We start from the raw sequence: 14,818 nt of genomic DNA on the forward strand, positions 1-14,818 counted from the left end.
TTAGTTTCAATCTCGGCTGGCTCTCCTTTCCGGCGCACGTTCTATCGTGCTCCCGCTGTTACTCGACGGTTTCCACGCGAATCGCGATACAGTGATAAAAATTGCTATAGCAGTGCTTCAAACAAGCACCTTCTTGGTGAAAAGCTTCCTGGTGAACCAGCTACTGCAACTCAAAAATCTTCTATTCCACTTGAAGAACCATCAGGTTTCTCTGGCTCCCTGGTTCCTGTGAGTTCATTGGCTTATAGTTGTATGTAAATGCTTTTAGTGATTTATTTAACCATATTGAAAGTAATGATTTTTAGTTGTATTAATTTCTGGTAAATTCATGCGGTGGTTTACTGTATTTGTTTGGTAATGCGTTCCCTGTTCTTTAGTTTGAGTTAATCTTCTGGGTTCTTTTCTGTGACTTGAGCTACATAAAGTATATTTGAGTAAAATTGTAGTTTTTGCTGGTGGTTCCTGAGTCATCCGGACTCAGCTTATACTACTTTTATGAGTAGCATAATATGTTTTTAAAATTGGTGCTCTGTACCGTTTGAATGAGATAGATGAAGTAGATGAATGTGCACGAGTGTCTCCTTATGCAATTTAAGAAATTTCTTTGGAGATTGAACGTGAAGAATTCACTGAAATAAGTAGAAAATGTATCAGTACTGGATTCCCAAATAAAGATTACAAAATTATAAATCTGTCCTCCTCCCTTAAGCGAACTATATTTTGTATCTTGACTCCTTTTAATTTTTAGGAAAATCATCAGAAAAATCAGAATTAGATTCCTCTAAACCTGGCGGTGCCGTCGGACATTAACGACGTGGTCTTTTACGTCATGTGCAAAGTTCACCTCTAGAAGCTCTGGGTCATCATTGATCTAACATTTCAATTCATACTAAACGTTTATGATCATGAATCTCATGAATGAGATGGTTTACTATCACAATACGCGAGTGAAAATAAAAAGGTAGATTTCGTGACATATTATTATTATTGAAATATCTAGAAGACCGTGGCCAGGAACGAGTTTGTAAACTTGATTCCGCGATCAGCAAAATTCCTATGAACTTAACGCGGTGTTTAGTAAACAAGCAGATAAATGGCTCTTCCTTCTGCCAAAGGAGATAAGAGGATCTTCTAATTACGTCAAAACAGTCGTCTGCACCTCCATAAATCAGGGATCAATTAACATACGCCAATCTTAAGGGATTTCAACAGCAAAATCATTCGATGCTAAATTAATTCTCTGATTTCATTAAACTTCCTACATATCAATTATTTGTTTGTTCCTATTGGGATTTACACATTCTATCGCTACATACATGGATATTTCTTTTTAAACAAAATTAATTAATAGATGCTCGATTTTTAGTCAGAGATTTCACAACCACTTGTTCATTAAATTTGATGTAGGTATAACAATTAATTTTCTCCCTATTGAGGCTTAGCTTGTACATTCCACCGTTGCATAATTATTTCTTTTTTTAACAAAATCAATTAATAGCTATATCAATTCAGTAAAATGTTTCAAGATGTTTGTCAGCTTTTTAGCGAGATCAAAGGTTCTTAACAGTTTCAGTTATGTACAAACAGTGAAATGCACGCCTCGCGAGGCAGTCTCGTGCTTCTGCCACGCAATGTCTGTACATAGCTTTACATTTTATAATATTTAGATCTCTCCTACAGATCAAAATATTTATCCATGATGTTCGTAAACATATCTGAATACGTCATGGGACGTATAAATCAATAAATTTCTTAGTCATTTCCCAGTAGAAGTGCTTAATTGTTAACGAAAAAAACGGCCTCGATTAGCATTAAAATGAATAATCAGCGAAATTACACGCGGTTTGATGCTGATACACGGCTAATGAGCTCATTCAGCGATAAAGCGATATGAGTAGCTCCTAATGTACATTCACTCTTAAAATAAATGAGTTCGACGGGTCGCGTATACCCTCTTATTGTCAAAATTTACGAGATATCCGCCGGAGGACGTATCCAGGATTCTCTGTCGGCGGCCGCCGGAAGTCTCAACGACTCCCCCGGGATATACTCCCTTTCCTCGTGCTCGGCTAAGTGCTCAGCTGTTGCTCACTCGTCAACATTCCCTTCCAGAGCCGTGTCAAACTCCTTGTCCCATCGCATCGGCGGCTTTGAGCTTCAAACACGAGTCTCTACGTTGGGAATCGTTCAGGAGCATCGGAGAGATCTCGCTACATTTGTCACGAACAGGGGTTCCGGTTATTTCGTTGGTAGACGTCGGTGGAGAAGATGTTAGGTCTCTAAAATACATAGAAATTGTCTGATAATGTCTTTTAAACTGTGAAAGAACTTGTTTCTATATTACTTAGTAAATTGGCATTGATTGGACTATTAGACTAGGAATATTTATGAAAATTCATATTTCTAGACTGACAATAAGTCTTGTTTCACAATTCTTCTTTGCTTCTCATTTCTATGCTTTCCCATACTATATGCATAAAAATTCACAGTATAGCGATGATCATGGTAAGAACTACTTTGTAAACTAGCTTCTATGTTACTAAATTATTGAGAAATGAAAGATTCTTTTCTTTCTTGCTTGTAATTGTTAGACTATGTTATAAATACATAAAAATCTTCATTTCTAAAATACAATTTCTAATTCTTTGAGCGTTTAGCTTATAAAATGAACTTGTATCTCTATTTTCTGTTACAGATCGCATCAGCAAATTTCAAGAATTATTTCCACCACCCCAGTGATACTCTGGTGCACCAACGTATCTTCCTTTTAAAGATGTAACATCAAGTATCGAAGGTGTACATAGCTTGTGATCAGTGTCGAACGGTCTTAAGTGTCAGTGCATTTGAAGAATCTTAAGGAAATATCAGTCAAATCAATTAGAACGTTTTGAAAGAATCAGTGTTAAACAGTGGAGGGCTTGCCCGCCTATTGGGAGGACCTAGCCGTGCAGCATAGTGTAAATGCAGCTGCAGCGGCCAGCATTTTTATGAATTACGACCTGGATAAGTCAAGGATGGTCTCGCACGTCATTCCCGTCGCTGGGGTAATTTTCAACTTGTTAATTTACAATTTATCTATATCTGAACTGATGAACAATCATAAAAGATCATTCATCCAATTTCTACAGTCATATTATTAGGCAAAGAGGTTCATGGTGATAGTGTAGAATCCATAATTGCAAAACGATGAATTTTTCTGAATTTTCGCGGTTTTTCAAATGAACGTTCACGAACGTTCAGCTGAAACGATAGTCGACAGTCGAGCCAGCGTCGCTTATCGTCGCACATGAGAGAAGAAAAAAGAGAAAAGTGGAGGTCGTGATCTCGAAAATTTCGCAACTATCCGATCTGCGTCTTCGCTGAGCATTCTCAACCGTTCCCGTTCCCATTTCCAAGTAATTGACTCTCTTCTGTATCCTCCATTCAAGTTAGAAAAATTCTTTTCCAACAATTAAAAATTCTTTTACAATCGTCCAGTCGAACATAATCCATGAAGTTTATTGAATAATCCTCTCTTCCATGAATGAACTTATACCTGATTGAGTCCGCGGATCGGTTGGACGTGGTTTAGATTTACAAAGCGAACTGGAGAAATCGATAGAAGCTCTTCTTACTATGGCTGACGGGCTAAACCAGGCCAGTTGTACGAGCATACTCCGTGCTGACTTAAATTAAACCAATATCGAAATCAGAATACGATTATTAGAGGGTGATGCGACGATTATTTTGGGGCAGACATGCGAACTAGTTATTGAAAATAAACGAACAGCTGATAAGCTGGAGGAAAAGCAGAGGAACTTTTATCAAGTCAATGATAAGAGAAGTTGCCTCTCACGTCGTCGACCTATGCTGATCTCTTCTCTTCTTTCACAGCCTGGTTTCTATTGCTGAATGTTCGTGCACTTGCTGAAAGGAGCAGAGTAAATTTTTCAGTCATTCTTCAATTTTTCATCACACACTGCAGTACTTTGAATAATTATAAATGGAAAACTTGTATTTACTTACATTAACAGCTTTTATTGTTTGTTAAAAATCGCACTTTATTGCTTCTAAAATCCATAAGTTATCACTCTTTCAGTATGATCAAGTGCATGTTTGATTGTTTGACAACTCAATGTTTCAATAATACAATTTAAACATAAAGCTAGCAATAAGTTTATCAGAATTTATCCTTAGAGCCTAAAGTCATTCATCTGCTGGTTTACAGGAGTGATTTATAGGCCCCCTACCTTTATTGGTGTTGAAGTGCAAACAAGCTAAATCATCAGAAACAATAAATCCTCTTCTGTTTGTTTGTTTGTTTGCGAAGCAACAAGGATTCTCTTCAGTCTTTAAGTACAAGTATCTACATTTTCCATAACTGAAAAATTATCATTACCACTTCCTAAACTTTTAAGGACATAAGGAGATCATGAATCTTGTAATACAGTGAGCGATTAACATCTTCAATGCAGGATATATCACTTCTTTTCATTTGGTAGAGCCTCAACAAACTCTCCATATATTTCTACCAGCAAGTATACCGGTATTAATCTATCTAAGCATCCTAAAGTCTCCACCCTTTGAAGAATCCATCGCATGGCTATGCTGATTCCCTTTTTTCACTCGTTCAAAGCATTCATCGGTGGCGACAGAGGCCGAGAAGCTTAATTTAATGGCTGTCTAGCGAATTAACGAGGTGGCCACGTGTCCCAGCTAGCCGACCCGACGGATTTCTCGAGGACGTTTCTCAGTGTCAACCGTTGATGCACTTCTGCAGTATGTCCGACACAGTGCCTGTATATCTTGCTGCGTTTGCAAGCCGCACTTGACAGCTCTAGCGCCACTATAGAAATAATTATGAGCTCAGTGTCGAGCAGATTGTATGCCCAATCGGTTTTAATCCCTAGGTCAACGACACGCCCTTTTATTTGGTCAGGTATATGAGTTAGGGAGAAGGATCTTCTTCCATGAAAATTTCCGATCGGTTTCTTTATGTCGTTCTCTGAATTGTATATACAATTGATTAATACAAATAGTTTATTTAGAAGGATTTGCTTTGAAAAAAGTAATATGGTATGATAAATATTGAAAAGAATGTACTACCTCAAGGTATCGGTTGTTTAACGAATTTTCGCCAAGTACACTGGTGGCTCAGTGCAAACTAGACGTCGTAAAACCGGATCGCAAATTAACGATCTAGCGAGATCGTAAGTTTCGCTTGGCATAATACGATGTCACAACACGGAGTCGGTGTTTGTAAGCTTCCGGCGACGGCACTTCAAACATTGCCAGCTACGAGCCAGAAGCCTCTTTGGCCCGGTCTCGTGGATGCGCCGCGTCGTTCACCTCTCACGATCCTCCGGTTCGTTCACCTTTTATCACCTCCTTCTTCCCTTTTGTTCATCGTGTTATTGTTACGTTAAAGAGCCATAACGGTTACTTCGATTACCTATTTCATCATTATTTATTTAAATCGCGTCGTATATACCGATAAATATTCATATAGCCAGACGCTAGATTACATACGCATATATTACATTTGTAGTAACTTATTTTTTAGCAAAAACTTTTCTTGCTATAAAATTAACTTTCCCGCATTAAAAATACATTCATGGTAATGAACCTCTTCGTGATTCCAGGAACTGCAGCAAGGTAATGGAAATTTGGGAGTCGCAGGGTTGGGAGGGATGCAGGAGTCGTCCCACTCATTGAAGATCAAGCAGGAGCCGTTTCAGGTGTCCCCACCGTCACCTCTTCCGCCTCTGCACCAAGGTAAGCGTTTACTTAATCCTGACCAACGAAAAATCGTTGCTGTACAACCAAGCTTCTAAAAACGCGTTGACAATTTTTGAAAGACTTGCCTGACGTCATCAGGATCCCGGCACCAATGATTCCTCCGTGTTCATGGAATCCGAAAACCGCGTTCTAATAATACAAAACGGTGCTCGAGTGTCGCGTGACTCTATACGATGAAAGACGCGGTGCACGGGGAAGAGAGGAACGAAAAGACTTGGCCGAGGGTAATCTGAAAGAAGACAGAGACGTTACGACGGAACAACGAATACGTGAAACGAGGAAAGAAAGTCGAAAGTGAACTGAGAGACGGCGGAGGATGATATACCGACGGAGGCTGCGTCCTGATCTCTCCACGCGTCGTTTAGTTACATTCTCTGGCTCGATTACGCTCTCTTCGAACACTGTCAGTGGCTTATCCTCCACGGCTTCGGATTAGAGATTATCACTGATAGAAATATCCTTGCGTATACGACGCGCGTCTCCAGGGGCACCGATGATTTATAAGCTACAATCAGCAAGCTGCATTGTTTTTGTATAGATGGTGTATACGCGTATTTTGTTGTAATATGTCGCTGATGGACGAGTTCAGCTATACGTTGGTCGTTAACGCGTCCATTAATCATTTTGCAAGGTAGAAAGAGACGCGTGCAACGAATGGAATGGTTGTTTACGAACGCGTAATAAATTCGATCAAAAACCGAAGAAGAGTCATTATATCGTTTATATAATCTAGGTATACGAACCATTCGAAAAATATAGTTTCAAGGAAATCGAAGCCGATTTTCGTTACTAGCGGAAGACGGCTTTGTCGGAAGGGGGTTAAAGAAGCAGATAAAACATCGATAAAAGAAAACGACTGCACTCGGGGTTTCGCATTACCAGATTTTTCTTATTCGCTAATCGCTGAAGATAGACGGAGCCTCGTTGAAATCTAAGAAGCTTGGTATCAATATCTCTGGCCAGTTATGCGCGTGTGCATGCCGTCTGATCGCGAAACGCGTCGCAAAAATCATGAGCTCTTTCTCTGTTCGTGTTCGGATAGATAAAGCGATTAGTCAGTCTCAATGACGACGTGGAGGATCCTTCTCGTGGCTGGTGGTCGAGAATTTTGCAGGAGCAACACGAGACAACGACTCTCTGATGGCTCTTCTTGTGTTTTCGAAATCGAGGAGAACCGTTCTGAATGCTTTTGTTGAGAATTATGGTCGCTAATCCGGGAGTGTTGCCCACTCCAACGGTTCACTTGATATATAGGACGACGACGGCGTTTTCCTGAGTCCCATCACGGATTGTGCGACTCTTTGCTCCTTCGGTTTCTTATGAAAAATATTTTAAATAGTTTTTCAATGTGCATAATTAGAAACATTTGTTTAAAAAGTAATTTCTTACTACTTGACCCTTTATGGACTCATGTAACTCTACTTCGTCATTTTAGTTGTTAATGTCTAAATCAATATCTCGTTCTCCTTGCTTTGCAGATCTTTGCTACGGTACTTGATATTTTATTAATATTTTCCAACTGTAGGTTCAAACATGATTATTGGCTCCTCAAAAAGTTGGAAAATTCTTTCTATTCGGAAGAGTTGTGAGTAGCAGGTATAAATTACGAATATTAGTATATGAATGTCTCGATTGGTGTTCCACATTCATCTAGTGCATTGCCATATTTACGATTATGCGTGCAAATTTATCGGGCCAATAAAGACTCCCCGATAAGACTCCATGGAAAGCTGACACGTTTAATTATGCAGCGCTTGAACGGTGCTCCGATTAGCCGGACTTGTAATTTAGCTTCTTTGGTGCCCTCCAATCACAAGAAAATAAGACAGAAACGCTTTAACATATTCACTATCATAATTATACTGTAATACTTGCTTTTCTAAATATAGCTATTTATCTTACTACCTCTGTGGTGGTAGTTCAAGATCCTCGACGGTTTTTAGCCAAAAACTAGCAGATTGGGCCTTGTTTTCATCACCGATAACGCGACCCTGTTTATTTATTCGGAAACCAGGTCGTGGACGTAATATCTTCGCACGTACTCGAGTTAAAATAGATCTGTAGTAAACAAGGGTACGGCTCTCTGTATTAATCTTTCGTTGATAAGGGAATCGCTAACGTTCACAGTGATTACGTAGATGCATAATTTTCGTCGGGACCTTATATAAACTTGACCGATGAAATTGTACAACATAATCTCAAATTAGGTCATTACAGTTTCCATAGAGGCCCAGAGCAGATAAGAAAGGTGGAATTAGTACTGTACAATTAGTATTTGATTTCCTTATCGGTGTCTAAACCAGATGGATTCTTAGCTCTTTAGAACGATAAAACGATTAGAATGACGGATAGTGGATTGCAAAGGCGCTACGAAAAAGAAGATTCGAGATAAATACTCGACGACGAACCAAGTGGCAAGAACACAGTCGGGCCCCCTGACTATTATCGCTCAGTTTTCGTTAGGTAATCGTCAGCATTTGTTTTCGACTGGATCTGGTCCAGAGTAGCTTCTTTCTTTCTCCAAATCACATATACTCGGTATAGTAAACATGATAACGCGACAGGTTGCTGTTAGAGGGAAGAGAGACGAGCAGAGAAATTCCTTGCATCCTCAATGAGAGGAAAATCCACCTCCACGAATCAAAGTGAATCCTGTTGTTCTCTTCAATTCTATATGACCAAAAATGGACGTTGTACTTCAATAGATATTATTTCTATTCATTTTATCCTTTAATATTCATTTTTGCGTATTCTACGCTTTTTGCGAATAAGTTATTCCAAAAGAGAAGATATTTGAAGAGATAAAAACGTGCAGAAGAAGTGGAAGAGTACCGTAAGGTTAGAAAATCTGCAAAAGAAAGCATGACTTAAACGAAGAGATCAGGATGATCTTTACTTAATACATAGTAACTAGGAGAAATTTGATCCCATATCTACTTCCGGTGTTGTGGACGTCAGGGAAAAGGAGGATACCAACGAAGATGCGACGCCTAGGTTGAAGATTGGCTCATATGATGATACCACAAGCTGAGCTATCTGCTGCGTCGCGCAGATGACCCCATGCCCCTTGATTTCAGTTCTATGTTATCCTCGTAACTCCTTCTTGTGCAAGGAATCAGCATTATTTTAGGCTTAGAATAATATAACTCCAATTCTTGATTCTGAAAAGAATTCTGAAAAGAACATGTTTTAGGTTAAGTCATTGTACGCTTTCCATTAAATGGTAAAGTTTATTACTTACTTGGTTTATTTGGAATTTGATACTTGAATCTGAAGTATCGTTACATTATAAGATTATAAAATATGTTTCGAAGTTGATGGTATCACCATGGGCAGGCACGTGCTCATTACTGCTCATCCATGGTGGGAGTGGCTACTCCAATGGAATCCCCCTATTAGCTGGGTCATTGAACACGTGCCCTGACGCCCTCTAATGCTTACCACTAGCTCGCTAGCTCGCCCCCTAGCTCGCTATAATCGTCATGATATTTGATATTAGAGGAGTATGACTTTCACCTTTACTGATCATATTACCACCATATTACAATTAGCTAATCAATTAGTGAATGATATTATTCAGAAAGAAAGAGGATACATACATGTGCAAGTATGTAATTCATCCAATTACAATATATATAATAATCTTCCATATACATATTTGAGGAAAATCTCTTCATATATTTTTATATCTTATGTATACTAAAGGAATAAGTTTTTAATAAGTTTAAAGGTAACAGAGGCTTTTTTAGAATTAGAGCGTAGATTGACCTGATCAAAGAGTAAGGAGAAAGAGGCACGCATGGCGTCGACGGGGACAAAGGCGTGCGATTCGCAGCGTGATGTCACGGCGTATTGTATTTCGCTTATCGGCGCCGATTCCTCGCGGAACCCGTAGCATTTCAGGAATGCGAATGCCACGATTTTCAGTGCGACAACGACAACGAAGACAACGACCTTCGCTTCAAGGATCGTCTTTGTTTCGGTCTAATCGATCCGCATCATCTTTTTCTTCTCTTTCCCATTCTCTTCATTCTCTTCTTCACAGATGAAGCAACAGTTTTTCCATCATACCGCTCTTTACAATTTGTCCAGGTGAGCATTTGATAAGATGTGTAGCATTGATTTTGGCGAACAGTGGTAACTGAACCATGATCAACGTTACATATAGGAGACCTAATGAGACAGATTTATAACCTAGTTAATCACCGATTTTCCAAGAACTCGTGAACTCGTTTCACAAATCTGCAGACGTCGTTAAATCATCGTTACAAACATACCATGGCGAAGGCCACCAATTTTCGCAAGCCTAATTACGTCACGGGTTTTCACAACAGCTGCATTTTTCTGCATGCTCTATTGCGAAACACATTCTGCTTCTTACAGTAATCTACTTATAAGACACCATAAGTGACATTATATTTGGCACATGTTAAGAAAATTATTTCTACAGTGGTCTTCTTATATGATACCATAAGTGTCACCTTTAGTACAAGCTAAGGAAATTATGCTTCAGTTCCTTTTCTATATCCAGTGTTTTATACTGGACGATTGTCTGTCGTAGACGACTATGAAACAAGGGATCCCGTGACGAGAGCAGATGTGGTCTCGTAGGTGTCGCGTAGCAGAGGATCTCCAGTTGCAGTCAGGTGTGTTGGCAAACGTTTCAACGTTATCGCGATCTCGTCGCTCGTTTATGCACCTTAGATCTACACATAAGAGTCCACGAGCCTACGTAGATATGTTAGGCTCCCCATAGGTCGATATCAACTTGTCGAACTTGGGACACGTGATCTGTAAAAGATGACGTACAATCTGAAGTCTTCGAGAAGATAACAGATCATATACAAATAGTTCCTCGTTGATTATTCCTTTTTCTATCTTTTTTTCTTTAGTTTCTTTAGTTAACCCATCAAGGATTAAGTACCGAAATAATGCATGAAAGTTGCATAATTTCAATTTTATTTCATAAATGTAGAATTTAGGAAGGAGAGATAGAAATTCTGGAAATTCATTTTTATAATTGCAATGTCGATCCATTAGAATTCAATAATGTGGATTGACTGAAAAGAAACATCTTTGGGTCTGATTTTAATTATTTTCCTCCAATTTTTTCTTTTAAAATATGTCCAATTATCAAAATAGCTAAAATATCTGACCGCCGCAATGGTACCGTAGGAAATATATTACCACGTTCCTGCTATGGAAACATCATTGTGTCCCGAACGAAGAAGCTTCTCCGCGCTGAAAATCATACACCCTGGAGGTCTGCGTTAGTGGCATATCATATTTGCCTGGATTTGCATAGCCTGGGAACAGATGTTCCCGTTCCTAGTGGTTCCGATAACAATGTAATCGATCATTTACTGCAGGCTACAATGGACCGGAGTAAATTGAACAAACCATTTTTTAACTTAATTTCGAATATTCAGTTCGCTGTTCTTTCTCTTCTTGAAACCGATCCGATTGAATTTGCGAAAATTCATACTCCGCCGTTTTTCCTTTTGTTCAGAGCTTCTCTGTTACCCGCTTTATCCTCTTTGTTGCGCAAGTGCGGCGTGCTTAACTTATCGGTGTCTAATTACGGTTTCAGTTACATATGCCGCGGGGCACCGGTGAATATTCGACACCATGCACGTACGCACTCCTTTCCTGACTCATGTCTCCGTGTTTTTCACTCAATTTTCTACCATCACTGAGGCCTCTGGCACTCAGTCATGCGATTCGCACGATATGATTTATACAATGGCAAATGTAATCTGGTAGCAACGATGATTCTTGTCAATGAAGTAGATATAAATACGTTTACGGTGAAAGAGAAAATGACGTAATTTTTACTCAAGGGCACGCAGTGCACCTTGGATGATCATTTCTTCAAACAACTTTTATCGTCGAGGCTCGAGTGTCGCCCAGCGAATTCCTTTCAAAGGTCCAATTGTTTTACCCCGACTGAGATTTCTTGGAAGTCGTGCCTGTACGTAGATCGATCGAGCCAGTTCCATTGTCCAATTTCTTGGAAACCGTGTCTCGAATGAAAATCATCTAGCCTCTCTTTTCGCCTTCTCTTATTAACTCCTGCTCTCTTCAGAAAATTACCAAAAATGTTGCTTTATTTTCTTCACGTAGATACTCCTTGGTCATTCGCAGATTCTCCTATAAGAATTTTTCTGAAGTTAATGATCTTGTCATGCAAGCCATCCTCAAGGTCGTTCGCTATATCACGATATTTAAACGATACTTGTGATATTTTCAGTGAGCAGTTTCGTATCAGAGATGCAGAATGGCTGTATCGGCGTGTCGAAGGAGCTGGACTCCACAGTGAGCCTCGCGAGAGGGCTGACATCGCACCACGCCTCCCTGACTCATCATCACTCTCACCATAGTCTTCACAGCCCGAATTCTGCGGTGTCTATGCACTCCACAGGTTCCACTCATCATCACCTCGATGAAAAAGGATCATCCCCGACCGGAGCTCTTCACAGCACCACGAACAGCAATCCTTCGACACCGTCGACACCCTCGACGCCTACCACAGCGGCAGATGGGTCCTCCACAGCGACTGGAACAGGAAATACAAGTGGTAGCAACAGCGATTCCGCCAGCAAGAAACCTCCGTACAGTTACGTCGCTCTAATTGCTATGGCGATTCAACATAGTGCTCAGAAGAGGGCAACCTTGAGTGAGATTTATGCTTACATCACTGCCAGGTTCCCATATTTTCAGAAGAATAAGAAAGGTTGGCAGAACTCTATTAGGCATAATCTGTCCTTGAACGAGTGCTTCGTGAAGGTTCCTCGTGATGGAGGTGGCGAGAGAAAAGGAAATTTCTGGACTCTCGGTTAGTGGAATTTTTAGTCCAGGAATAGCGGCAGCTGGTCAATTCTGATACACTTTCGATACAATATCTACTTTTAGATCCCCAATACGCGGATATGTTTGAAAATGGTAATTACAGAAGACGTAGACGCATGAAGCGACCATACAGGAATGCACCGTATCATAAACCGCTATTTGGCGATCCTTTCTCTCCAACACACGTTCATTTAGGTCCTAGGAACCTGTTTGGTCACTCTCCGCCATCTTATGCTCCGTCTACATATCCCAGATACGACACAAGGTACCATTAATTATCACAAAGTTTTTTCATTATTCATTGTTAATTATCTCAAAACTTCTTCACCATTTATTATTAATTATCCCAAGGCTTCCTCCTATCATTTATTGCTAATTATCTCAAAGCTTCTTCACCATTTATTGCTAATTATCTGGAAGCTTCTTCTTCCCAATATTAAATTTCAAAAACAATCTCTATTTGTGATTCCTAGTGCTTGGAGTCTTCAGCAATCTCAGCTGTCCTACAGTCACTGTCAATCAGTAAGTAACAAGTTCTTAATTAATCTTCTGAAATTCTAAGTTTCACACTTTTGTTATTCAAAAAGTAAAAGTATAATTAATCAATGTCCCCAATTTGTTCGCAGCTTCAGCCACAGTTGCAGCCAATGCAGTCTATGCAGATCCCAACCATGAATGGCTACAGTCAATTAGGCACCTCGTTAAGTGAGTCTCTCCTCTAATCAGCAGATTATTAGTACTTGATTTTGTGAAATGCTCGACGACCAGGCAAAGCGTTTCAAGGCAATTATTTGGATGTTCCAGGTGGAACCACGAGTTCCCCAGGTTCCATGGGTAGTGGTTCCTTTGGTAGCAGCTTCGCTAGGAGGCATGACGCCGCCATGACCCAGGAAACCGTACCTGCCAGGTGCTATTGGCCAGAAAGTAATTATTTTCAATCAGTTTTGCCTTTTGCATTTTAATTTATTAACGATACTAAACAAGCATGATTATTGTGGATTTTGCATGCATTTATGGAAAATTTGAAGATGCACATATAGTGACTATAGAGTTTCTTTTATCAGTCTTTACGCTCCATTTTCATATTGTCAAATTGTACCGAATGTTAGAAAATTTAAATTTACTTGAACTTAATTAGTATGTAAATAGCATAATACATACAATAGTTTGCAAGTATTTCCTTTAGCCACTACGATTATATAAAATTGTATAATGAAATCATTTTTTGCAGTGATTTTCTTGTTCATCCAAAGAGACTGAACGAGACAAGTGTCTGTTTCTTTCTTCTGTTCTAGTGGTGAACGTGAAGGAGGAGCCGGGAACCGTGGCAGTATCTAGCACTAGCGTGGGTGGTGTGAGTGTTCCTTCAGGAATGATGGGATCTACAACTCCAACAGGAGTTTCTACGACCGGATTCGCGCCCATGGAGTTTCAATCTCGGTCCAAGTGCTTCATGTGAATCGATCCATCGTTTGCACCATTGTCACAAGCCGAGAATCTTATCAGAGTCCCGAAGGATCATCCTGTGCGTCGTCTCGGCGACGTTAATTAGGCTGAGCTTCGTCCGGATGAGGTGGTAAGCAAGAAGAGTGGAATGTTGGAATGATACCTTTTACTGGAAATTTCTGTGGGTCCCGTGGTGACGCTGAAGAGAAGCTGAAGCTGGTCTATAGTGATAATTCTGTCTCAGACAAGCGTGAAAGGTTTGTTCCACTTAAAGCGATAAACATTGCACCCCTGTCCTCGTGTGTTTTCGACTGCTGCACAGTATTCGATATTTAAGCGAGATGAGGGACCGGTCCGTGCCTCGTGAATTGGTTTCCACAAAAGAAAAAACGAATTTGCGAGGAGCACAGATCTAGAATTAACGATTAACGCGTAGCTTAAGGCGCATTCGCGATACAGGAAGGCACTCGAAGATGTTTTCTTTTATATATATGAATAACTAGGTCCATGTAGAAGCAAGAGATAAATGTGTATGTAAACATGTAAGTCGCATAACGCAATAGTAAAAAAGAAGAAAAAAAAAAAAGAAAAACAGTTTCTCTGCAAGACTATTCGTCAGTGTACATATCTAAGCCTAAGTAGTTTGATTAATTAACTGTGACCTATTCCAAGAACCCTGAACATACGTGGCAGCTCCTGTAATTAGATGGAAAGTCGAAAATAAATCTCTATTATTTATCGTCTA

General features: G+C 39.8%; 1 protein-coding gene and 1 long non-coding RNA gene across 4 annotated transcripts; one reads left to right on the plus strand and one right to left on the minus strand.

The window, feature by feature from the left end:
- Positions 1-19: 19 nt before the first annotated feature.
- On the plus strand, positions 20-14,818 carry LOC122576240 (forkhead box protein D1-like). Of its 2 annotated transcripts, none has more exons than XM_043746237.1 (9): positions 20-228; positions 2,696-3,044; positions 5,622-5,754; positions 12,029-12,613; positions 12,691-12,892; positions 13,101-13,149; positions 13,254-13,332; positions 13,411-13,551; positions 13,923-14,818. In XM_043746237.1, exons 2-9 carry the CDS (start codon positions 2,988-2,990, stop codon positions 14,084-14,086), a joined length of 1,410 nt encoding a protein of 469 aa, XP_043602172.1. In that variant the 5' UTR covers positions 20-228; positions 2,696-2,987; the 3' UTR covers positions 14,087-14,818. The 2 variants fall into 2 exon arrangements, with proteins under 2 accessions (XP_043602172.1, XP_043602171.1); XM_043746236.1 differs by having other exon boundaries at positions 21-228; positions 13,402-13,551.
- Positions 755-5,339, minus strand: LOC122576242. 2 transcript variants are annotated; one of them, XR_006319680.1, is made up of 4 exons: positions 5,086-5,339; positions 4,006-4,984; positions 3,536-3,906; positions 755-2,279 (listed from the first exon to the last, which is right to left on the minus strand). It is a non-coding gene; the product is annotated as an uncharacterized LOC122576242 (long non-coding RNA). The 2 variants fall into 2 exon arrangements; XR_006319679.1 differs by having other exon boundaries at positions 4,006-5,339.

Source organism: Bombus pyrosoma, linkage group LG16 (assembly GCF_014825855.1).
Source record: "Bombus pyrosoma isolate SC7728 linkage group LG16, ASM1482585v1, whole genome shotgun sequence".
In the NCBI taxonomy this organism is placed as follows: Eukaryota; Metazoa; Arthropoda; class Insecta; order Hymenoptera; family Apidae; genus Bombus; species Bombus pyrosoma.